Source organism: Thermobia domestica, chromosome 2 (genome assembly GCF_964235325.1).
Source record: "Thermobia domestica chromosome 2, izTheDome1.hap1.1, whole genome shotgun sequence".
NCBI lineage: Eukaryota > Metazoa > Arthropoda > Insecta > Zygentoma > Lepismatidae > Thermobia > Thermobia domestica.
This window is the reverse complement of record NC_137455.1, coordinates 319190671-319218508: the sequence shown is the minus strand read 5'-3', so window position 1 is coordinate 319218508 and position 27838 is coordinate 319190671. Positions and strand designations below refer to the sequence as shown.

At 34.0% G+C, this 27838-nt stretch overlaps 1 protein-coding gene across 2 annotated transcripts in view; it reads left to right on the top strand.

Moving 5' to 3' along the window:
* LOC145678651 (V-type proton ATPase 116 kDa subunit a 1-like) overlaps nucleotides 1-27838 on the top strand; it is a 127545-nt gene that overhangs the window by 57168 nt on the left and 42539 nt on the right. For both annotated transcript variants that reach the window (XM_081749023.1, XM_081749024.1), the window contains 2 exons: nucleotides 1364-1514; nucleotides 20358-20497. In XM_081749023.1, coding sequence (XP_081605149.1) covers nucleotides 1364-1514; nucleotides 20358-20497 — 291 coding nt within the window. The remainder of the gene's footprint in view (nucleotides 1-1363; nucleotides 1515-20357; nucleotides 20498-27838) is intronic.

Below are 27838 nucleotides of genomic sequence, written 5' to 3'. Positions count from 1 at the left end.
ACTTTTGACCCTCTAAATCCTGATTAAGCTTCTGAGAATACATTTCATCTCCTTTCTTAACTCTACTAAAACCGGAAGTGAGAGAAATCCACTATAACTTCCGGTTTCAATATTGATCTACGTAGAGCAAAAACGATAAAAGACTATGAGAAGTGGTCCCTTGGAATCGGTTTTGTGTTCCAAAAATAAGAACCATCTTCTCTCTTAATCCTCTATTGAAGGCGGTAGTGGCAGAAATCAACCACTTACAGTTTTAAAAATGAAATGAAATCTTTGAGTTTTATGTCCCACGGTTATGCCAGTTAGGCTAAAGAGACGGTGATTATGAGAGAAATGAATGAAATGGTGGAATGAAGAAAGTGGGAGGAAACGGGAGAACCCCAAGAAAACCCACGAGCACGGTGTTTGTCCACCACAAAGTCCACACGGCACGAGCTGGGATCAAATTACAGTTTTAATGTTGATCAGTATAGAGTGAAAAAACGGTAATAGAAAGCGAGAAACGCTTTTCCGAAATCAATGAAGCGTCCCAAAAATATATTCGATCTCCAATCTAATCTCTACTAAACCGGAAGCAGTAGAAATCTACTACCATTTCAATTTCAAAATTAAGTGAGAATTTATCACCCAATGCAAACTAAACTCCTTACACATGCCATGCTACTTGTTATATGTCAGAAAGATCTGAATGAGTAGTTTATGTCGTCATAATTGAAATTCTGCAACCGATATGAAAAGACCCGAAAACAAAAATTAGTACAACATATTTTCCAAAACCATCATTCCATTTATCGTGACGGAGTCATTGACAAAACGAAGGAAAAATAGTTGGACACTCCATAAACTTGACCCTTGTGGAAGTTTGACTTCTTTTCTTAGACTAATGCAATGATGGCCAACTTAAATTCCAGAGTATACTTTCATTTATGTTTGTATTACATTAGGTTATTTCCACTTAACTGTTAATTCCTTGTAGTAATGATGGGTTTATCTCGCCGAATCAAAAAATAGTTTTCGGATAGTCCGGAGTCAATGACCTAGGATCTGGCCCTGTAGTCAATGATCTATGAGTACCTAGAACAACCCCCTCTAAGTTTAGGCAGGGGTAACTAATTTTGGGGATTAAAGTTCAAGGCCAACATTTGGAGGACCAGGGTCATGGCCCAGGGGTGTATAGTATCACCTAGGGTACATTGACCCACCGTAGGTTAATCTCGTTCCCTTTCATGGGTATAAAATGACCTTTGACCCCAAAATTAAGTACCCCTGCCAAGAAGGTGGTCCTAAGTACCCCTAGGTCATTGACCCCAGGACCAGAGGCTAGGTATAAAGTCTTCTCTACTCTTGTCTCTTGATATTACAGAAAGCCTCTGGAAGCTCTGTGGCGTCCTTTCTGAACATTGTAAATACGAAGGAAGTGCCTCCAACGTACCATCGAACTAATAAATTCACCTATGGATTTCAAGTCTTGATTGATTCTTATGGAGTAGCTACTTACAGAGAAGTAAATCCAGGTAAGAATATTCAAAAGCAATAACTATAAACAATGTTATTAAATTTTTTAATAATATTAGCTACAGTAAAACACAAAATGCAGACAACACTTTAAATGTAACGGGAAGATGATTCTAACCCTCATTTTCCCAAACTTATTACTTTGGAAACTGCGTAAAATTGTACATATGATAAAACATTGCAACGCATAAGAATTACGTTTGAATACTGATGAACTCTTGAATTCCCTCTACCACAAAATTGCTGCAAATACTGTACTGCAAATTCTCCTCTTGCATGTCCCTTGTATGGGGAACCATGTAAGAAATATACGTATAGTTATGAAAATCTTTAAGTTTTACGTCCCACTGTTATGCCGGTTAGGCTAAGGGAGACGGTGATGCTGAGAAATGAATAAAATGGTGGAATGAAAAAAGTGGGAGGAAACGGGAAACCCGAGAAAACCCACGCATACGGTGTTTGTCCACCACAAACTTTGCCTGGTGTGAGCTGGGGTCGAACCAAGGACCCTATTCACGAAAGGCGAACGCTGTACTACTGAGCCACCGCGACCCGCTTATAGTTATGGTTGGAAAGTTCTTGGATAAGAGACCTCCATAGACCCTGAAGAAGGTGAAAAGTAGAATGTACCAATTTGCACTGGATTGTTTTGCACAGGCGTTCCTTTGTTTCTGCGGTGATATACGCATGGGCTCCTTAAGACAAAGATAGTTTGAGTTAGTGTTTTTCCATATGACACCTGAACTTGATTTGTAAAACTTGAAACCTTAAAAATTAAATGATTATTTTTTTCCCTCTGGAATACTGATCTGAAAAAAATCTAGGGGGGCTATCATAGAAGGTCACATTAGTTGAAGTACTCTCTCGTCCCATATGTGGGTCAAGTTGCATTAATCGTTCGCAACGTACTTTTTAAATATTTCTTGGATGAGATTTTAAGAAAGAACAGGGTGGCATTCTCGCTCACTACTGTCTGTCTGAGTATCCTATCCGAAGGCAAGTTTTAGACCATTTACCCTAACACCTAAGTGGAGCCACTAAACCAGTTAAGCAGGGAGCAGGCCGGCCAGTTTCTTTCTCCTGTAGTTCGGAAGCAATGTGCTATAAAGCACTCAGAGTGTCAAGTAGCCAGAATCTTCACAGAGTGACTTGCATTACTGTTAAAAACTAAAGATTCTACCGTAAATTGAAAGTAACAAAAACTAATTTTGTTTTCGTCTTTCTTACCTTTTTTTTTCTTTCTGTCAGACATGCCAAACACTCTGTAACATTCCGTTCTTATGGTACTTCCCTTCTTTATTTTTGTGGTCTTTCCACCAAAAAGAGTGATGTCATGACTTTTTCCCACTAGCAAAAGTCTTGTTGAAGAGCATGAAGCCAACAATTGATGAATGAACTAGATACTAATTCAAAAATGAAAAATGAAATGAAATCTTTCAGTTTTACGTCCCACGGTTATGCTGTGTAGGCTAAGGGAGACGGTGATGATGAGAAATGAATAAAATGGTGGAATGAAGAAAGTGGGAGGAAACGGGAGAACCCTGACAAAATACACGCACACCGTGTTTGTTCACCACAAAGTCCACCTGGCTTGAGCGGGAATTGAACCAAAGACCCCACGCACCAGAGGTGGATTTTCTAGCACTGAGTCACCGCAGCCCTAGATAATAATTCAAGAAAATAATAATCGTTACTGGATTAAAATAGTACACTATAGAGAAATAAATGAGTTACAGTTTAATAATTGAGTTACAGTTTAAAATTACATTATTACTGTAAGAAATAAATAACTAAATGCGACTGTAAATCACTACTGACTATATAAGCATAAATCACTATCACGATACTGAAATATAAATCTCCCTGTAATAATGTTACAAAAATTTAAACAATGTAGTACATAATTGTGAATACTTATTGAGAATAAGATATTTATTATTGATTTGTGACCTATGCCTATTGTGATATTTGATCAAAGAAATTACTTATCCAGAAATTAGCTGATTAGATTTGAACATTTCTAATGAGACTATAGGAAATAGAACTTTGTTCGTCATGTGCGTTTATGTCCAGAAACCAAAGAACTTACTTGAAATTCCTCAGCGCTTTTTTGGTAGAAATAAATCACTTTTCCTTGTCTGAATTCGTGTAGAAACAGGCCATTGGTAAAATGAACTTAGTATTTTCGTCTTACATAAGTAAAGTGTCCCCCCCCCAAAAAAAGGTTTCATTTCTTGTAGATATGAATGCGCTTTTTTTTTTTTTTTTTTTTTTTTTTAAGAAAAATAATTTTTAAATACATAAAGTGGTATTGAGTGATCGTTGCTCTTTGTGCTCAATACTTGTTTCGACTTAGAACTTAACTGTGTATGCCAAGCGACGTTTTGTATAGTCAGCCACATCTTCCCTCTGCTTTCAGATAAAATTTACAATCTGACATATTACATTGATTGACTTTTATAATCCTCAGTAGTGAGTTACGACGGCAATAATTCCATAAACCATGAACAAGAATTGCTCTGATACACTGCACCAACTATCACCGAAGCATAAAAAGATTCAGAACGTGTATTTGTGTGGTTCAATAGCAAAATACCTCTTCCTCAAATTATATGAATGCGAGAATCTCAATACTACTATGAATGGCTCGGTGGAAGACAATGGCTTATCATAATTTCTATTTCGAGTAAACTGGAAAAGAAGTTCAACATTTTCATGTAATGAAATTCAATGGTATACACCAGACAAGCATTGCCTTTGCAAGCCCCCCCTAAACTTTTCGTGGCCCTTCCAGACCTCAATACAAAATGTTATTATTAATACAAAAAACAATTTGTAGGAAAACGTTTAATGACTTGGCTCCCCAAACCTCTGAGACTCGTTGCGGGCCTGGCCTCTGCCTTCTGCAGGCACATTTCCGAAACTAGACTACATACATACTATTTTGTGCTCTGATTTCAACACAAGTAGTAGAAAATGGATCGATCTGGAACAGACCTGAGCCAGTTTTAGCCAACTCACAAGCCACTGAGAAAATGACCACCGTGCACCGTGAGCCCACGGTCTTTTACGACCTCCATTTTAGGGGTGAATTCGTTCTCTTTTATGACCACTTTTTGGGGGGGTGTATTCATTCTCTTTTACGAGCACATTTTAGGGGGTGAACTCATTCCCTTTTATGAGCATATTTTTCAACCCATATGTTAATTACGAACACATAGAAGAGCAGATAACACTACGTAACACACAGAAGATCAGATAACAGATAAGAATATGAAACATAGAAGGGGTGTACTCGTTTTCAACCCCTATTTTAATTACGAACACATAGCAAAGCAGATAACACTTAACACAGCAGAGCACATAACACTTTTTCAAGGGTGTATTCATTCTCTTTTATGAGCATATTTTTCAACCCCTATTTCAACAGAGGTGAACACACAGCAGATACATAAGACTTGTTCCACCCTTCCAACCCTAAGGGGGTGAACTCGTTCTCTTTTACGACCTCCATTTTAGAGGGTGTACTCGTTCCCTTTTATGAGCATAACATTATTTTCTTTTACGGGGGTAGCAAGACCCCCAACCCTCCTCCTTTCTCATCCAGGGCTTGGGACCGGCAATGGCGGAGTTTAAAAAAATAACATCATCATACTCTCATAAATGAATAAAGCATAATATCATTAGCATCAATAGTAGTGAGTGAGAATTTGTTTAAAAAATCCTGCATCGAATAACCAGATGCACGACATGCTAAATATAGGAAACAGTAATGTCCACAAAATTGAGATAAATCACCTTGAATACGTCTATTATTCCATGTATAATACAGACAGTTTCGTTTTAAAAACCTTATATGATGTTGTATATAGGGAGGTATACCATAGCTATCGAAATACTCTCCCACACACATATTAGATATATAAACAGCAACCCAATGTTCACCAGGCTTATCACTAGAATCAGTGTTTATAATTATGGCGGCTGGAAATGTATGAATAAACAGAGGTAACTCATCGGCGGCATACACACCAATAAAATGATCTTTAGGCAGATTTTGTTGTAATGCTTCATAAAGCTCAATTGTATTTAACATTTTTTTCCCCTTTAATTAATATATACTTTTCTCTGGAAATCAATTTCTAATTCTGAAGAGAATTCACCATAAATAATTGTTGTTACAGGAGATGGCAGTGCTTCTTTAAAATGAACCTCTAAACGTACACTTCCTTGCCGTTGTGGGCTAGTATGAAATCCAGCACTAGCACTAGAATCGGGAGTTAAATCAAACACCAGTAGAGTATAACCATTAGGATATTCGGCTAGTGAAATATTATTACCTTGATTAGAATAATAAATACCTGAACCTGTAAATAACGTGGAATATGCTTGTATATATAGCTTATTATCAAAATCAGGTTGTAGTGGTTTGGAAGGCACAGCTGTTCCATCAACATACAGTGTAAAAAATGACATATTAAAATGCTGAAAATTGAACGGATTTGTCTGATAAGTACCATTAAAAGCAGTATTAGTAACAAAACCAATAATAATACGTTTAGGCACTATGCCTGAAAATAGATCTGGAAGTGTACTATCCATAATTCCTTGTGGCAGCGTTTCAGTCTTCACTTGCACTTTTGTTATAGGATATTTTACTCTAAATTTAGGATTTTGTAATACTTTATTTTGTGCTATTTTAACTGCTGGTGATACATCAACCTTTTTCACAAGCAATGTTGCATCGGTAATTACAACTTTTCCATCAGCATCTGCGTCACCCATTAGACAGAATGTAGGTTTAGCTGGAATTAGTTTAATGCGCAGTTGTACACCATTCAGTAAAAATTTCTCCTGATTAAATATATCAGCATGAATATAACCCAATAATTCAAATGACTGACTTAAAGTAGTGAGAAGAAAACGTTGTTTAAATCCTACATTAGCATCGGTCACACTGTCCATATGTCCTGCAGTATCTTTAAACCACATTGATGTTTGAAGATGCGTTGATTTAGCTTCAGCATTATAATTTAGTAGTTTTTCAATATACGCCCGATATGGATATGTGTGTGAAGAGTAGGAAATAAGTTGATTATTTAAATATAATTGCAATTCACTGAACATTGCATTGAGAAAATCATTTACAGGGCCGATTTTCTTATCGGCAGAAGTTAAATTAGAACCATCTGATTTAGTAATTTTACCTTTAATATAAAACATTGTGTGCGATAAGTCAATATAGTCATCCCCATGACCGGGGACAACAAATTCTATTGGTGCATTATCAGCTATCGAAGCCACAGGCTTATATGGAACTATTTTATTACCTATAATACTGGTTTGAGTGGGTAAACCAGCAAATAAATCTAATTCTGATTTCATACACTCACACTGCATTTTTTTTTTCTCTCTATTAATATACACACATGGTAAAATTTATAATACCGTATTACGTTTGCGAAAATGTAATTTTACACATACACTGCCATGTTGGAAAGGAAGTGGATTACCTGTACTATCTCTTAAATCAATAATAATTTGATCAAATTGTTTACGTTGCACGGAGACATAGTGAGGATTGTCAAAAATATGTACATTATTAATACCATACTCTGTAATATTTGTATTTATAATACGTAACAATGGAGCTACTGTGTCACCCACCATTTGTGGTACTACAATATCACTGTAAATATACATAAGTGTAGGTAGCGATTTTTGTAAATCAGGTGGATAACGAGCATGATGCACAACTGCAATATCTTCTTGTTGTATGTGATCAAAACCTAGTATTCTGGCTAGTTCAGGAGATAGACGTACTTCTATACGCCTCTCTTGATCTTTTATTACTCTACTGACTTCAATTCGTTTTACTGATGCTTTAACTTTTAATTGTAAATTTAATATATCACTTTTATGATTAATTTGAGATAGAATATCATCGACATTATAATAGTGTCCTGGTAAGATTTTAGTTATGTTCCAGCTTTCTGTATTCATGAGCCGGTAATAAATATTATTAGTATATTTGGAAACATTCTGAAATGAATTTGTATAATGTACTTCAACAACTGCCGTCTCCCACTCACCTTTCTCTAGCACCAATGGATGATATAATTTGGTGGTATAACATGACAAAGTATTTTGTGGAAAATACTCCATAGAACTGTTACTCGGTAGTGTAAGATAAAAGCTAGTCTGTTCCATATTAATCAAAAATATCACTCTTCCTTTTCTTTGTACCACCAGTCGTCTTTGCAAAATGAACTTTTCTCCGTTTTCTTCCAGATCCTACCAACACTTGATTTATTTTATTTTGAGCTTTAGTTTTTAAATTATTTTTAGCTTCTTGCCAACGTGATGTTAAAGCTTCGTCAATAGGTCTACTATCACCTAATACATCTCCAGCTACATTAATTCCTGTACGTAACAATTCTTTACCAACAGTTTTTGCTCCTTGTTTAATTAACGGAAATACACTTCGAAATAAACCACCTAAAAAACTTCCAATACCATAACCTTCTTGATATGGTGCACCTCTATACACGTTATAACCACCTCCTGCTTGGTGAGAATAGTATTTAAAGTATGGATCATTCATTATTATTATTTTTTCCTATATATACAGATATAACAGTTGTTTATAATATTGTATTGTGGCTAAATGTTTTTTAAATGTGACACAGGAATCCATGAATTAAAGGAAGGGGGATATCCCCGCCAACGAACAAGTACACGTTTACCTTTAACTTCATAAACTTTAGGCAGAGGCACTCCTTGTAATTCCTCCTCGTAACATGTACCATCAATTACTTCACCATTTAAGTCCTCCAACACATAAACCACTTTCTTTTCCTTATGTATCACCTGTTTTATTTTAAATATTTCTACAGTCCACTTTTTTTTGTACCCTTTTTCAAAATGCCGTTTTGCTTTAGTAATGCGCACAGTATCACCTTTTTTATATTTTGCAATGTTAGTATGTGGCATTGGTTTTATTAATTTATTCCAAACTTGTTGAAAAGTGTCCTGGTTCACACTGGCGGGTGGTAATTGATGAGCCCTATGTGGTCTAGAATTATATGCCTGAACAAGTTTCGATAGCACATCTATGTATCGGTAAGTCTTCTTGGCTGTAAAATATTTCCACATTCGTTCCACCACACTTGCTTTAATATCGGCGTTCTGTGTTGTGAAGAATTACTGAAATGGTCTATTAACAAACTCTGTTTGTAGACGTAATGGTCTACGACGTGTAGATGCAAATATCTGCTTAAATGTTTTCACCAGTTTTTGTACGTACAGGCACAGCCCAGGCATAACGACTAAACAAATCAATCACTGTTAAAATATACTTTTGCAGACTGTGCATATCGTTTAAATCCGCTTGCCACTGATCGTCAATATTGAACACTAAATAGGAATTACGTGGAAACTTTTACGTACTGGCTTATGCAGAGTATAAGCCGACTGTTCTTTTACCCACTGTTGCACTTTGTGTAAAGGAATAGATTTCTTCACAGCTCTCCATAATGACGTTGCGGTTGAAAACGAGGCAGGGTGTGAAGGGTTATAATAAATATCGGCCAGCTTCTTCATATTTTATAATCACACCATCTGTTGACAACTTTACGTTTACGTGGTGGCTCCTCCTCCTCCTCTTCTTCTTCTTCCTGTTTTGGATCAGCAGCAGCGGCAGATGATGATGTCAGCTTACGAATATATTCTATACGCTGTGGGTTGCCTATATACTCTAAAGGTATATTGGATTTTGCTAACAGTACAGCGAAGGGTTCCCAGCCTGTAGGGGGAATATTTTTCTTGCGATACCTGACAAAATCTGCTATTAGATCTACTATATTAGCTCCAGAAATTAATTTATTATTAATATTCACATTTCCATTATCGTCCCAATGAATGTTGGAATTTTGTTTTAATCTACGTAATAAAGGTCTTGCTTTACGCAGACAATTTTCGGGAAGAGTAGATAGTATTTCATCCTCTTCCTCCCCGTCCTCCTCCTCCTCCTTCTTAGTACCAACACTAGTTGATGTTGTTGCGGTAGGTTTTTGCACAATGTGTAAATATTTTTGTAACACCTCTTTATAGCGTATCCATTTTTCTTCAACACTCATATTTTTATTATTTAAAATATTTTTCATCTCATCATCTAAATTAGATATAGTTTGATATTGGTGCAATTTTTCTGGTGCAATTAAAACAAGCTTTTGTGCATGCTGCATAATTATTTAATTAAAGTAGATAGTATACCTCCAATAATAGGTGCAAGCAAAGCAGTAAGAAACCCACCTTTTTGTACAATTATTCGTTTTTTCTTTTGTTTTAATGATGGACCTTTTTTCGCTAAATACCTCAATTCCTTTCTATTCCTTTTTAATCTATTTTTCTCTTTTTTATTTAACGGAACATTTCCTTGTAATACGTTATAGGAACATTCACAAATAGAACGAATTAATTCGGGATCAGCATTTTGTAAAATTGCTTGGCGTACTTTGGGTTTCGCCTTTGCTAAAAGTTTTAGTAAATGTGCACTCTCTTTGCTAATCATTTTTTTCTTTTTGTAGCTATTATATTAAAATTGAGTATTAAAATATATCAGTTATTGAGATTATTTTTTACCGGTACATAAACATAATTGTAAGAATCTGAGGGGAAAATTTTTGTTCGAACACGATGTTCGTCGGGAGTGCCCTGTTTTAAATCAAAAACCAAATAACTATGAGGATCTTGTGTTGCGTCCTGATAGGCTTCCTGTACAAATTTTGTGTTACCAGGATATAATTGGCGTGCTAGATAATTAATTTGAGCCTGGTCTCTGGGGTTTTTAAAACATATTATATAATGGCAATTTAATGATATGTCTCGCATACCTTTAGCTTGATGAAACATATTTTGTGTTATAAAAATAACACTTAAATCTCGGTGGTGGCTACCTTTAGTAAAAAAGTCAACAATTCGTGTATCACATTCTCGCATTAAATCGTCAATAATTACCAGATGGGGGCCAGCTTGTGCTGGAAAATCATCTATTTTGGGGAGCCCTTCTTTAAATGTACAACCTGAGGATAGAGTTTCATACAGAGGTTGCCACTCACCATAACACCATACTATATTTTTCCATTTTTCGGCATAATGTTTTAAAAACTCTTTTACAAAATATGATTTACCACACCCAGTGGGGCCAGCTATAATACAAGTAAATGGGTGTTGAAACTCCATATTCTGTTACACCACAAAATAATTATGAATATAATAACATATTATTATTATTACTTTTCAGGCATGTTTACAACTTTACATAATTGAGAACAAGTAATTATGGTTCGCTGAATGCACGGCAAATGAAGCTGGAGTTTTCGCCATGTACAAACACTGAAATTTACCTGACCATTACTATCGTCATCTGACGATTGAATAAAACACTGACGAATACCGTTAAGAGTATCTGACAATGATATTTTATAATTTTCACTAATGAAAAATTGTGTAGGCAATGAAGAATTTGTATCAGCATTAAAGTAGTTTTCAATATATGAATAATATGATAGAAAAGTATACCACTCATCAGGTGAAAGACGAATACGATCATAGTAATTATGTAAAATGATAATAACAGAAAATTCTCCCTCACCATCGTATGCTAGACCAACACATACCTCGATTTCATCGAAATAATAATAATAACGATTTAAAATTTGATTATCCATTTTTTTTACTCTCTACTTAACTAAAAACTATCGTTTCTACTAATACTGTATTTACCCTATTCGATTTTCCATTCCATCTCTATTACAGATATATTGCATTTATTTTAAACTAGCAGCGTTCACCCCGCTTCGCTGCGGTCACCCCGGAACGCAATAAACTTTGTTACTTAGATAATTTTTACTTTTTCGCTTTCAAGTGATATGATAAAAACCATAGAAGATTGCACTAATGTTAACATTATATCGCCTGTCATTTATGTTAACCCGCCCCGCTTCGCTGCGGTCACCCCAACCCGCCCCGCTTCGCTGCGGTCATCCCGGAACGCAATAAACTTTGTTACTTAGATAATTTTTACTTTTTCGCTTTCAAGTGATTTATAGCGCCTGTCAGTTATGTTAACCCGCCGAGTCACAGGGTCATGCGGGTTGCATATAAATACGTTTATTTTTATACCTATGATGAACTAATAACAAAGGATTTGTACGTATGGACACCTGAATGGTCAATTATCTCAAGACACTGGTAATTGAAAATTAAAGTGATATGATAAAAACCATCTAGGGTCCACATCCTAACAACCCCCCAAAAATGAAAGAAATCGGTTCAGCCGTATTAGCGTGATGAGCGGACAAAGGATTTTTTGTACGTATGGACACCTGATTGGTCAATTATCTCAAGACACTGTTAATTGAAAATTAAAGTGATATGATAAAAACCATCTAGGGTCCAAATCCTAACAACCCCCCAAAAATGAAAGAAATCGGTTCAGCCGTATTAGCGTGATGAGCGGACAAAGGATTTTGTGCGTTCTCTTTTATATATATAAGAATAGCGTTTTTAAATATTTTGCTTTCTTTTCTCCTTTACATAAAAAAAACAGCGTTTGTGGAAGAACAAATTTGATTTAATATACTTTTTACTTGTGATACTGATAGACCTCGTGATGATGATGATAATTTAACTAAGCAACGAAAATTCACCTTTTGAAATTATAAAATCTACAAGAAAAACTTGTGACGACATGCTTCACCTATAAATTCTTGACTTCTCTTTTTTTTTTTTACAATATAGTATGTTTTAAATCAATCCAAGAATTTTCACTTTTTGGCAGACCTAACCATTTCACATAGGCCTTATTATTTTTCTTTCGCAACACTTTTTCAATTAAATATGTGTTTGGAAATTTCGTTAATTGTAATTCGTGTCCGTAAAATCTTCCTTCAATAGGTTTATTATTTGAGTCTACTAAGTGATATGTCGGAGGATTAGTGAAGAAAACTTTAGCAATTCGAAAAATTTCTGTACTCCAATTGCGTGTAAAACCTCTATCAAAACCAGGACGCTTAAGTTTACTAATTCTTACATATTCACCTATCTTAAATTTACTTTTTCTTTTTATCACAGAAAACTTTTTGCAATAGATGTTTGTCAATAGATGTTTTTCATTTTCTTTTTTAACAGCGTCGATAGGTTTCATTTTAATAGTGGAATGAATAGTATTATTATATTTATGTAGTAATTCCGGCAGAATGCCAATCCATTTATAATTTCCCTGCAGTGTAAATTGTCTCCACATTAAATTACGTAACGATCTATTAAATCTTTCAATAATACTTGCTTTCACATCACTGTACGTGGAATAATGTTTAATGTTATTTTGGGTCATCGCCTTCTGAAACTCTGAGTTATAAAATTCTCGACCCCTGTCAGTTTGTAAAAATTTAGGGCTTTTGTTTGCTTTTCTCAGTACTGTTATAAATGCTTGTGTAATTTCTTTCCCAGTTTTATTTTTCACAGGAATAGCCCAAGCATATTTAGAGAATGTATCTATCACAGTTAATAAATATTTGTAATTTCGATTAATTTTTGCTAGACCTTTCAATTTTCCACTATTCATTTCAACTAAATCAGCTTGCCATAAATCATGAATCCCTTTCGTTATAACAGGTATTCGAGGATAGTTTCGTCTTGCACTTTTATGTAATTCTGCAACTATTTGTTCTCGAACTGATTGTGACATTGTTTTAATACTAATATATCCAAAAAAAAATTTATATCGTATTTACAATATACAAATCGTACATTTTACATCTTTATTATTATTATACCCCCAAGGAACAGTGTGTATATTACAATTTAAAATTTTTCTTTTGTCATCATACGGATCTAATGCTAATTTTCTTACCTGATTTGTTGTTAAATTATGGTATTTACTTTTAATTTCAAATTGTGTTTTATAGATCGTTTCGTTTTTAAATATACATGATTTATAATCGTCAAACGTAATTTGTTCTTTAACTATATTTTTCTTGATCCCTTTACATTTTTTCAATTCTTTATTTTCACCAGTTTTTATAGCATAATTTTTTGCTCGTAACCCAACATATTCAATCATAGGAACTCCACCTAATTCGTCTTTCATTTTACCCAAAACGTGTTTATTTTTTGTGCTATATAAAGAATTATTTTCAGGATAATTTGAGGTGTCAAAATACTCATTCATATCTTTTATATCGTTATAAATATTGTGAGTTTTAATTTGGTAAATGAAAGAGTCAGTATCCATATATGCAATTCTAATTTTATCTCCATATCGCGGTTTCATTATATTATAATGGAATTCATACATTGCTAATTTTGATAATTCTAAAACTGTTGCTCCTACGTAAATTGGTTTATTAAGGGTTACCGATTTTTTTACCATATGAAACAATGCCAAATTATCAGCCAATTTTACCCAATTTTCAAACTGATTTTGCGCTACTAATTTTTTACACTTTTTTTCATTGTTAATTAATTTTATATCAATTCGTTTTCGTACATTCTCCATTGTCTTTCCGTATACAGAATTATTTAATAACTTATAGAAATCTTTTTCAAATTCAATTGTAGCATTTGCACGGCGTTGAGTATTTTCTTGAATATAAGATGCAAGCCATTTAGATTGACGAAACCATAATATTTTATGTACTTTTACCAATATTAAACCTTGTTTTAGATAAAATTGTAATACTCTATAATGCAAAATATAATTCGATTTCGGTTTAAGTGTCAATAGTAATTTTGAATATTTACCATTCGGTGGAACTTCATTAGTTGGAGCACACGGAAAATCAGAATGGTATTCGTGTAAATAATTTGGATACTCTAAATCCACTTCTAGAAAAAATCCCCATTCACTATCCGTGGGCCAATTGATAATTTTATGTTTGTCTTGCCAGCTGTCAATTTTATCCTCCCACCGAAAACCACCATATGGTAAATAGTCAATCATTGATAGTCCGTACAGATTGTTCATGTCAATATACAGTAAATAAGATTTTTCTTTTTCCGCATCAAAATCATGTACGTAAGGATTATTAGCTTTGGCATACCTTAACACAGCTTGAGTAATACCTCCGCGAATCGATTTTTCTACAAACATATACATATTGATATCTGATAAAAGTTCAAGTTCAATTTTTGTTCTATATAACATGGCTTGCCATGCCAACCCAGGTGCAGTAAAACAATTAATCGGATCAATACAAAAAGCATTTAAACATGTCTTTCTAAAATTCTCCAACACATCTGCTGTGAGAAGTACATCACATTTTAAATATAGATCGTGGTAGTCCCCTAAATTTTCACATTTAAACACACGCCAAATCAGTTTTGCATATTGATAATCAGTCTCGGAAATTTGTGTTCCATTCAATTTGCTACTAAACGCCTCTCTTCCAGGAAATTCAGTTTCTTTAAATGTATCTAAATTTGTTATGTATTCATAAAAATAAATTCCCTTACGGACATTTAAAGGAAACTTTTCATCGGAAAAATATTGCTTTGTGTAGACAAATTGCTCAGGTTTTAATTTTGACACCAAATTTTCGAGACTATACGGTAGGAATTTAAATAAGTCTACAAAACGTAACTCGATAGGTCTACCATTAAAATTAAAGTGCTTAGAGAATGTTATGTATTTCTCAGTGCTTTCAGCAATTACAAAAATATTTCCCGGGGTGCAACCTAATTCTTTCACAAATAAATGTGCATCATACCCAGACAAATTATGGAAGAAGACAGGGATAAAATTACTTTGACGCTTAATTTGTAAATTACACTTGTTGCACACCGTGGCAATAAATTGACCAGTTAAATGGTTATGATGTTTAACTTTTCTATTGTCACTCGTATATTTACTATCACAAACTGAGCATTCAGTGGATAGGTTAAACTCCTGTAACTGAGAACTAGTTAATGGTATTAATGGTTTTTCTTGATCTAATATGTTTATGATTTTTCTTAATTCATTCTCCATAGCAGACATAAACTTCATCGATACATTTTCTCCCCGATAAATAACTAAATCTGATTTCATATAGTTGTTACTCCAACATACAATATAACCAAAACTGCATGGTATATGTTGGTGAATTTGTACTGTATGAGATCCACTTTGTTTATTTATAGGTTTTAATAAACTTTCCATATCTGCAATTATTATCACATCATTCTGTAATAACAATTTCAATTTTCGAAATTTTAAAACTTCTCCTTGTTTCGGCATGTTAATTTTGGTTGGAGTGTGTTCTTTACATAATTTGTCATGTTCATCTAATTTTGATTTGTTATAAAAAGATATTAAACATCGTCTACAAATAAATGTTTGATGAGTACCTAACTGATGTCTGACTAAACCATTTAAATTTGTAATTAAACAATAATGAGAGTTTAAATATAATAAATCAATATGTTTACCTACAGCTGTGTTTTCGCTTATATGTAATGGGAAAATAGTTTCATGATCATAGTTAATGCCATATATATTAATGGAAATTTGTTCTTTAGGAAATATGGAATTATACATATGTTCAAATTTGCTTATGTGTGCTATTTCGACTGGAAATTTTTCAAATAACGGTAATAAAGTATTACTATATTGTATGTAATTATTCACACGATGTGGATTATCTTTTGTGGGATGCAATGCAGCTAGAATACTATACATAAAACTTCTATTATCGTTATTTTGAATATTTAAAACACATTTTGTGGATAAAATCCATTGAGGCAATTTTATATGACTCTTCAATAACGCATTGATATTTTTTATTAGACAATAATGAGAGTTTAAATATAATAAATCAATATGTTTACCTACAGCTGTGTTTTCGCTTATATGTAATGGGAAAATAGTTTCATGATCATAGTTAATGCCATATATATTAATGGAAATTTGTTCTTTAGGAAATATGGAATTATCCATATGTTCAAATTTGCTTATGTGTGCTATTTCGACTGGAAATTTTTCAAATAACGGTAATAAAGTATTACTATATTGTATGTAATTATTCACACGATTTGGATGTTCTTTTGCGGGATGCAATGCAGCTAGAATACTATACATAAAACTTCTATTATCGTTATTTTGAATATTTAAAACACATTTTGTGGATAAAATCCATTGAGGCAATTTTACATAAGTTTTCTCTTTATGACTCTTCAATAACGCATTGATATTTTTTATAAGACAATAATGACTATTGCAATTTTCTTCACAATACAGTAAATCAATATGTTTACCTACAGCTGTGTTTTCGCTTATATGTAATGGGAAAATAGTTTCATGATCATAGTTAATGCCATATATATTAATGGAAATTTGTTCTTTAGGAAATACGGAATTATACATATGTTCAAATTTGCTTATGTGTTCTACTTCGACGGGAAACTGTATATTGTTTTTTTCAAATAATGGTAATAAATTATTACTATATTGTATGTAATTATTCACACGATTTGGATGTTCTTTTACTGGATGCAACGCAGCTATAATGCAGTACATAAAACATCTATTATCATTATTTTGAATATTTAAAACACATTTCTTTTTGGATAAAATCCATTGAGGTAATTTTATAAAAGAAGAAGCCGAAAGCGGATCATATTTACTGATTTTAATTTCTAATTGATGGTTTGGTTCAGAACATAAAGACCACCCTGATTTCTTAATTGCCCTATTTTCTTGTTCAACTAAAATTTTATTAAATAGTTTTTCAATTATAGAATTCAAATCTGTACTCGGCAAAATAATTTCGTTACCACTATTTACAAAGAATCTACATGTTTCTAAATCTACTGGTTTTACAAAAGTTGTACCCAAAGAAAAATTTACTTTAAACGATGTCTTAGTTTGTTCTTGTTGTAATATATCTAAACAGTCTTTTCTTTTATTCTTTAAAAAACATCCACTATCCTCATTTAATTCAGTATCACATTTTAAAATAATTTTTTTAAAATTATTATTAAATAGAGTATCAGAATTGATAATATTTGATTTAACCTTTTTTGTTGCCATTTTTTTTTAAAAAAACTAACTCCTCAAAGTTACTATAATAATTTTGAACTGAGTTTTTATAATATAATATGAATAGTATTATTATAAAATGTCTTACTTACAAAAGAAAACAAAACCACACTATTAATAAACCACACTACTAATATAAACGCACACACACAAAAAATATCTGAACTTTACGCTTCGGATGCTGAACAGGAAGTGATTACAAAAAACATGTCGGTCAGTCTTTTATACCTGTCTGACAGCATTGCGCAATAGTATGAGTCATCCTCTGGGGGATTCCCCTCTTTTTTTTATACCTTTGTGATTGATTACATTACGTTCAGGGATTCCTATCGTTGAATGACAAGTTATTGTCTGTTAAAGAGAAAACTAGGTCAATGTTTTTTAAAATCCGGATAAATGACGTAATGAGAATTATCTACATATGACGGAAGTTATTATGTAACTGATAACAAAACACGGAAGTTTCGCATTCTTTAAATAATCATCTCTGCTATGTTCAAATATAGGTTAGAACCATTGCTATAGAGGTCGAATGTATTATCTGTTATGTTCAAATAACCCAAGCCCTGGATGAGAAAGGAGGAGGGTTGGGGGTCTTGCTACCCCCGTAAAAGAAAATAATGTTGGGTTGAAAACGAATACACCCCCATTCTCTGCTATGTTCAAATAAGGGTTGGAAAATATGCTCATAAAAGAGAACGAATACACCCTTGTTGTGTTATGTACTCTTATGTGTTATCTAATCTTCACTATGTTTCGTAGTCACTGTCATGTTAAAATAGGGGTTGGAAAATAATCCATGTTCTTTTATTAACTGTGCTATGTATTACCTGTTCTGTTGTGTGTTCATAATCTCAGTGTCATTTCTGTTATGTTAAAATAGGGGTTGGAAAATAATCCATGTTCTTTTATTAACTGTGCTATGTATTACCTGTTCTGTTGTGTGTTCATAATCTCAGTGTCATTTCTGTTATGTTAAAATAGAGGTTGTAAAAGGGAACGAGTTCACCCCTAAAATGGAGGCCTGCTATGTTATGTTGTCTTCTGCTCTTATATGTGTTCGTAATCTTATGTTACCTACTATGTTAAAATAGTTCTATGTGTTATCTGCTCTTCTATGTGTTATCTGCTATGTTCAGAATAGGGGTTGGAAAATATGCTCATAAAAGGGAATGAATACACCCTTGTGTGTTACGTACTCTTATGCTCTGCTGTGTGTTCATAGTCTCAGTGTAATTTCTGTTATCTTAAAATAAGGGTTGGAAAATATGCCATGTTCTTTTATTAGTTGTGCTATGTGTTATCTGTTCTGCTGTGTGTTACGTAGTGTTATCTTCTCTTCTATGTGTTCGTAATCTTATGTGTTATCTCCTATGTTAAAATAAGGGTTGAAAAAGTGCTCATAAAAGGGAACGAGTACACCCTCTAAAATGGAGGTCGTAAAAGAGAACGAGGTCACCCCTTAAAATGTGCTCATAAAAGAGAACGAGTTCAATTTGCTCTTTTGTATGTTCGTTATGTTACGTAGTCTGATGTTCTGCTGTTTGTTCATAGGGGTTGGAAAATATGCTCATAAAAGGGAACGAGTACACCCCCTAAAAAGTGGTCATAAAAGAGAACGAATTCACCCCTAAAATGGAGGTCGTAAAAGACCGTGGGCTCACGGTGCACGGTGGTCATTTTCTCAGTGGCTTGTGAGTTGGCTAAAACTGGCTCAGGTCTGTTCCAGATCGATCCATTTTCTACTACTAACACATTCCATCTAATAACTCAGTTTGACAGGAAGTAACACTTATTAATGTCTTTCCCCGAGCCACTCATGTTCACACTTGTGGAGATTAGAATTAGCAATTAGATTTCTGGGCTTTCGGCGTCTATGGCCCTGTTAGTCTGTCATGTATTAAAATATAAGGGATGATTTCCCTTGGCGAGCACACTGTCTGGGGAAAGGGAAGGAAGGAAACGGCCTGGGACCTATATATGAGGTACCATCCCGACATTTGCCTGGTGTGAATAAGGAAAACCCAGGAAAACCTCACGCAGAATGGTTGGCCTGAAAAAGCTTTTACATCTTTTCGACTGAGTGTCCCGACCGAGAATTGAACCCGAACAACTCGCATCAAAGGCGAGAGCGTTAGCGTATTCATACTTGATAGTTGGATATCTGTGATGAATTTGTTTGAGCTTAACTGATATTTTAGCTCAATTTAATGCTAAAATGAGGGTACAATATCAGGAAAAATATGGTAAGCTTATGTTTTGCCTTCCTATTTTGCTATAGCTACTCCTTAGAAATTTCATAATTTTTGGAAGAAGTAAATTGTGCCATAATTCGAAAAAAAAATGCTAACTGCTACATTAATGCCAGTGATAATTTTGCTCTTGTAGAAGTTCCCTATGAAAATACTTTATTAATGACTCAGACACCACAAGAAATGATCGTGTTCCTTTTAAAGTTTAATAACACCACTTTACATTAATTTCTCGTACAATCTTAGTAAAGTTTTTCATGATCTTTCTATTCATTTTCCTTGGTTTAGTTTACTATATTTATCTGTTATTAGGTCTAGTATTTTTCATTATCTTTTTCCCTTCCTTGATTTATTTTAACATATCTATTTGTTAGTAGTATTTTTAATTATGTTCCCTTTTCTCTGATTAATTTACTTTGCTATATGTATATCTGTTAATAGTGTTATTTTTATTATCTCTTTTTCTTCTTTGATTAAGTTTACTGTATCTTTCTTACTTTATGTTACAGCTCTCTACACTATTATTACTTTCCCGTTCCTGTTTGGAGTGATGTTTGGAGATTGTGGACACGGAATCATCGTCCTGCTGTTTGCTCTATTTATGCTTGTTAATGAAAGGAAGTTCTTGCGAGAGAAGTCAACTAACGAGGTATGTAGGGATTGATGGACCATATATTCTTATATATGATGGGAATATTCTTATGTGATGTGTGTAGAAGGTTTGAAATACATGAAATATATTGGTAAAGTTATAACGTGTTCGTACTGTATCTGGTTAATGTTGTAACTCTTTCTCAATTAAGAAAATCAGCAATTTTAGCCGCAGTGCCTCCTTCGGCACTTATAAATTCATAAGTTGAAGAGAAACGTAATTGTCTCACGAATCAAAAGTTTTGCAACATTTAAAATTAATATTTTCAATGTCTTCTGGACCTTAAAGGCAGAGGGAAGTAAGTCATTTTTATTAAATTTTCAGGAGAGACAGAAAACAGTGACTACCTGTTAAGCCATTTTACCTTTAAGTGCCTTCGGAATTACATCCAATTTGATAAAGTATTCATAATACAACTACAAGCTTTCTAAGAATAAGAGATATCAGAACACGCGTTTCAAATCTGGCAATAACTCATTTTCAGAAAAAAAATGACTTACTCCCCTCTGCCTTTAAGGTCCGGTATTATTCTTTTATTTTCATACATAACTTAGGTTAAGTTCATTTTTTAACTGTTATAAAGTTTATCCGAGAGTTCTTTGCTTTGCATGATCATAAATATACGTCCATTTTGATTTATACTTCGTATCCTAGGCATAAAAGTTATGTCCCCTTCATTGAAGTAAGAATTGAAAATCAACTGGCTCTGTTGAAAAACTGTAAAATATCAAATAGTTCATTAGACAAATTTACGAACTAAGATAACGGATTAGCTGTCAGTTCAGAACTAAACTTTAGTAGACATGTATAGGATTTTCGCAAGTCATGAGGCCGATCATTACATCCAAAATTACGAACAAAGTGTCATTGTCCATACAACGTTTTGGAACCTAACCAACGGTATACTTTATATTTCAAATCCTAGTTTGTTAGCAGAAGTACGAGCATGCCCATGTCCAGGGGGTCTAGGGGGCGGGCCCCCAAATTCTTGCTGTCCCCCTAAAATTTTCACGGTAGGCTTGCAAATGAACTATAATATGGTGATGAACTATAATATGGTTGGATCAGCCCCCCCTAACTTCAGACAGGTCCCCTACATTTTTGGGCTGGCTACCGGCCTGAGTACGTGTAATACACTCATTAAGTATTAGTTTAAACTTTCATGTTGATCGTCATCAGAGATTTTAAATCTATGTATTTTTGGTTTCTTTAATCTCATGTTTACTTACTTTACCAAACAATCGTTTAACTAGCTTCACAAGTTGCTTCTTCAGGGAAACACCTAATTCAGATTTTTACGAAGGTCTTGCCAAAAGTTTTTAATTATACGGATCTAAAGAAGTTTATAGGTGTTCAAATTAGGCCTCCTTACAGCAATACACTAGTCATTCATTGAAAACTGACTTTTGAAGCAGTACTTTCAATCCTCTGTAGGTAGATACTCCTGATTTCCGTACTGAATACTTGTAGTGCTGCCCATTCACCATCAAACTTCATTCCCTTGAGTCTTTCTTCAAGTCTAGGAAACTTAGTGAAGGCAAACCCTTGTGTGGGAGCCATCGTCCTTTGTGTTTCACCTGGAACTCCTTTATCCAGTCATAATCAATGGATTCGGCACTAATATCGGTCATTTTCGGTCATTTATATATATCAGTGGTAGAGCGTTCATCTCCGGTGCTTGGGGTCCCTGGTTCGATCTCAGCTCGCGCCGTGTGGACCTTGTGGTGGACAAACACTGTGCTCGTGGATTTTCTCGTGGTTCTCCTGTTTCTTCCCACTTTCTTCATTCCACCATTTCATTCATTTCTCATCTTCACCGTCTCCTTTAGCCTAACCGGCATAATCGTGGGACGTAAAACTCAAAGATTTAATTTCATTTTCATTTTCTGGATTAAACGGTTTCAGATGTGTCACTGTTTATCTCAGCGATCCCGAAAACCATGGATTCGACACTAATATCGGTCATTTTCGATCATTTTCATATATCAACCCCTCCCCTCGCCAAAGTGAAATGATAAAAACCATCCCGGAGTTGTTAAGTCACAAACGCAGTCACTTTCATTTTTAAGTATTTTTATATAATTCTCCCCCTCCCCCTCCCCATAGTCATCATCAAAGTGAAAGGATAAAAAAAATATCCAAAGTTCTAACCTCATCTATGTGGCAGATTTGATCTAGATCGGTCTCGTGATCTAGATCGGTATTAAGTTTTATTTTATACATCCATTTATCATATATATATATATATATATATATATATATATATATATATATATATATATATATATATTCTCCTACCCTTCGTTGTAACGTCAAAGTCAAATTACAAAAAGCGTGCTAAGCTCAAACCTCATCTATGTTGAAAATTTGATCAAGATCGCTAGGGTGGCTCAAGAGCTATGATGTCACAAACATACGTCATTTTTATTTATATATATATATATATATATATATATATATATATATATATATATATATATATATATATATATATATATATAGATTTCCAAAGCACACGTTAGAACTTTCTTGTCATTATTTTAACCCAATTATGTGGTATTACTAAATATATACATATAGCAATATATAGAACATCGATATCGAAGAAATCGTCGTGACGAGGTTTTATACGGATGACATTTCTTCCCAGGAGAAATTATGTCCCGCATAGTTTAGGCGAGACTAGATTCTGTGTCGTGAGATCAGGACCGCGAGATTTTGGCTAGGCGGGGTTTTGGAACGCGAGGTTTTGACAGGCAAGGTTTTGGCCAGGTGAGATTTTGGGACGCGAGGTTTTCAGCGGCGATGTTTTAGTCAGACGAGATATTGACCTGCGAGGTTTTGGCCCGGCGAGATTTTGTTCCGCGTGATTTTGGTCGGCAAGGTTTTGCTAGGCGAGGTTTCGACCCGGCAAGATTTTGAGCCGCGAGGTTTCAGGCTTCAAGGTTTTGGTCAGGCGAGGTTTTGTACCCAAACTATTTAGGATATCTTTTTCGCTGTTCATCAAATTGAACGTCTCGAAGTTCTCATTTTTCATTTTTGATCTAGGTCTGTTTTGTTTGATTATTTTCACTTTGAAGAACACTCTTTCACCAATAACTAGTGTGATTGAGAGTGTCAGTAAATTTTCTATAGAATTGTCCATAACTTCTCTAAAATTAATTAAACAACAGTTTTAGCAATATTCAGTGTTTCAACAAACTTGTCTCGCAAAGATGTTAGCATTGATAGGGAAGATTCGACCAGCCTCCATGCTTGAGCGTAGTCAAGATTCTTGGTTTGTAAATAATCGGACAATCGTAGTCTTGAAAATTTGCAACAACAACATGGCAAGCAATATGGTTTGGGATCTTGTAAATTTTTGAAGAAGAATTGCAGCATCATTTCTTACTTTCGAGTTGAATTCTGGTGCACTAGAAATCTTAAATAATGCTATTATCAGCTCGATGTAAACTAATTTGGCAGACCGAGACTGGTCACCTTCAGTTCAAATCAATCCTTTCAAATATCTTTACTCTAGTGTCACTGCAGCTTCGCCACCTCGTTGAGCTTCTAATTTGTATGCTGGATTCTCTTCGATAAACTTTGCACGACTTTTTAAAGATTTTTAAGAAATACATGCGCTTCTTGAATTAGCCTGAAAAACAATATTGTCACTGAACGTGAGACGCATGGAGCAGTATCAGAAAGTACCAGATTCAACAGGTGGGCATAGCACCAGGTGTGAATGTCATTTTGGAATTGCATCAGACAACTTCTGAGTTAGTCTTCTATATTGGTCACTCATGTTAGACTAACCATCAAATGCGTTTGTTACACAGCTCTTAATAGAGATAGCGAACTCTTTTAAAGTGTTTCTCAAATAAATAAACAAATGCTCTCCAGATTTTGACATAACAAAAATACATATTGATCCTTATTGGGTAGACCTATTGTGGTTCCATAGGCAGCGACTACTGGGTGCTCCAGTGCTGAAGCACCCAATGAAGCATTGAATTTTTGCGTTGGAATTAACTTCGAAATTACATTTTCACGCTGTGAATAAATAAATTTAAAAAAAAAGCGCATATGACCCAGGTTAAATTTGAGATAGGGATGCAAAAGTGTTCCCATTTATCAATACCTATCTTAGACGTCAGGTTAATGGATATCGAGGATCGAGCGATATAACTTCACAACGACAATAATAATCCGTATTTACAAAGGAATGTTATTTTGCATAATTGTTTCTTTAAAGAAATTAAAGTTTGATGTTATTGTTTTATATTTTTAAAAATGTAAAATGCGCTTTCATAAGTTGTAAGACAGTTGAATCATTCTCTATTTTCACTCAAATTACGAGTATCCACAAATGTTCTAAAACTTTGATTGTAACCTTTATTATTTTAATATTTTTCTGTTTCTTTACTTTAGCCAACAATGCTAAATATGTTTGAAACCCACAAATAAAATTTTAAAGTTTAGGAATTTTATTCAATATAAAGATTAGGAAACCGTGCTAATATAAATTAAAACAAAATTATTTTAGCATTTGGAAGCCTGAGCATTCATTGAGAATCTCAAAAGTAGGCGCCTATGGTGGTGGCCATCAAAATAGAATATTTGACAGCCTGGTTAACATTTTTAGCAATTTTTCTTTTTATACCGTCACGAATAAATTTAATTATTTTCATTATTGTATCGTTACTAAGAAACTTTACTAAATTCCCTCTTCCAATTGTCTTTTTCTGCTTTGTTTTCTCTTCTCCGCTTCTTGCAGTATAATTTCTTTACTTTTCTCTATGGTGTTGTTTAGGCTTTACGTGCTTTTGCAGAAAACATTATATACTTTCCTGAAAGAAGAATTATGCCAAGAAAATTTCCATAATTAATTGTTTCGTCTTGAAGGTTGTAGGCTGATTCTCTTGATCCTCGAGAGGAAAGACCTTGTTTTCCTATAAACTTAAGAACATCAACTACTACTTTCACATGTCTTCTTTCTTTTGCCTCTTGCTTCCTTTATACAATTTATTATACTAAACTGTTGTACATAGAACTACTAAAACCATTTATCTATAATGATGTTTTGCAGGGTGCTTTATGTAAAGCACGCACTGTAACCTTAACGGATTCTTTATCAATAGTAACTATATGTATTTATTGTACAGATCTATGGTATACCCAATGCCGGATTTACGTATAAGCTAAATAAGCTATAGCTTAGGGCCCCATTCTCTTGGGAGCCCCAAAATTAAAGGATAAAACTGGATGTACATTTCCAAAACATAAGGAAAACAGTATATAAAACAAAATCTAAATATAGCAACAATCCTTTGTGTTATGTAGGCTGTTTGCTTCATGAAATATCATTAGTTTCTTCATTTCTGTATATAGGGTGCCTACGTCCATCTGGGTACATAAAGGGCTCCATTAGTTTGAACAGCTTAGGACGCCAGCAAATCTAAATCCCGCACTGGGTATACCGAAGAATAAATAAAACAATTTATCTTTGATGTGGTTTCACAAGGGCGCCTTATGTAAAGGGTTCACTGTACCTTTGACGGGTTCTTTATCAATAACAACTGTAGAAATTTATTATTATTTTTTTTTAAAAAAATGTACCCTTATTTATAATGTATTGTTTCAGAGAGTGCACCAGGACATGTGCCAGTGGACCAGCCCATGCTTGGAAACAACATTACAGCAATCCGCTAGTTAACTGTGTATTTTGACATATATCCAGTACATACATAATTAAGAATTTCTCCCACCAAAATAAAAAAAAAACTATCAATTTACTGGATATATGACATGCTTTGACATGCTTTTCAACGCAACAAAAAGTTCGTGTATTTTTTTCGGTTTTCTCGGAAATTACACATGAAGAGCTAAATGTTACATTGTGCTCTGTCAACTCAACTAATATACGGCTTATATTTGGACAATATCTTAGCTAAACAGAAATTAAAATTTAAGAGTTAATAATTAAATTTAGGCCATGTCATGAACCATAGTTAATGATTACATTTAGATCATATGTCATTAACCATGGTTAAATTTAAGCTAATGTTATTAATCATGATTAAATTTAGGCTATATCTCATTAACTGTGATTAAATTTAGGCTAAATATCATTAACCATGATTCAATTTAGGATATATATCATTAACTATACTTAATTATTAAATTTTGGGCTATATGTTGTTAACCATAGTTATTTATTAAATTTAGGCTATATGTCATTAACCATAGTTAATGATTACATTTAGGCTATATGTCATTAACCATACTATGTACTGTCGTCTTGCTAGTATCATAATGACGAGTTTAATCAGGATATGTTTCTGTATCAGTTTTCACCTCAATAAGTGGAATTATTCTCGTTCACAATTAATTTTTACATTTATAAATTAATTGGCTTTACTCCATTTTCTCTAAAACTACACATATATACGCATTTTACTTTCATGCATACTACGAGGGTGAGTAAAAAATTATCCGCAATGTTGACACAACTCTTCGTACATTGTTCATATTGACTTTTGTCCTAGTTTTTGTTTATTGTTATGCTGTTGTGGTCATGCTATGAAAGTTTGATCCTAATTCCTCCATTAGTCTTCCTTTCATCGCAGATAGACCATGTCCGCTCTATTAGAAGTTTGCTTCAAAGAGGAGTAAATGAGCAGTGATCCAGTTTTGTGGTCGGAAGATGTAACAGAGGTCGCAATCCATCAAAGACTTTAGGCAGAACATGGGAACAATATCTTGCTGCAACGGAGGATTGAAACAGGGATTGAAAAATTCAAAAATGGATTGAAACATTCAAAAATGGTCGCACAAGTGTTAGGCACGAGGAAGGACCCGGACGACCATCTACGGCTACAAATGATGACAACATTGAGCGTGTACGTGACATGGTTCTGTTAAAGGGGGTTGCCACGTTAGAAAAACTTGTAGCTGTCATTTAAAAAAAGTCTTCAAACCCTACCATATTTCACCATATACACACAGTCTTGAAAGGGGCATTAAACATTTTTTTTTTTCATCTTACAAGGAGTCGAACAATGTGCAACTTTCTGGGACGTCTTGCTTGCTACCTGCTATCGCCGTCCCGCTGACATAAAGGAAAAACCAGTTTCGCCGCTTCCGAAACAACAGATTCTATTGGACAGGGAGGGAGAGTGCGCCAAAATACACGTTTTTAATGAGGAGGGTCACTGTTTGTCCACTAGAGTGCAGTGCTGCATAGGTGGAAATACCTTTCTTGCTTTCAAGAAGTTGTAATATGTACACAGTAAATAGAAAGATCGGGCTGCAAGGTTTTTTTTTTTTAATGACAGCTACAAGATTCATTTAACA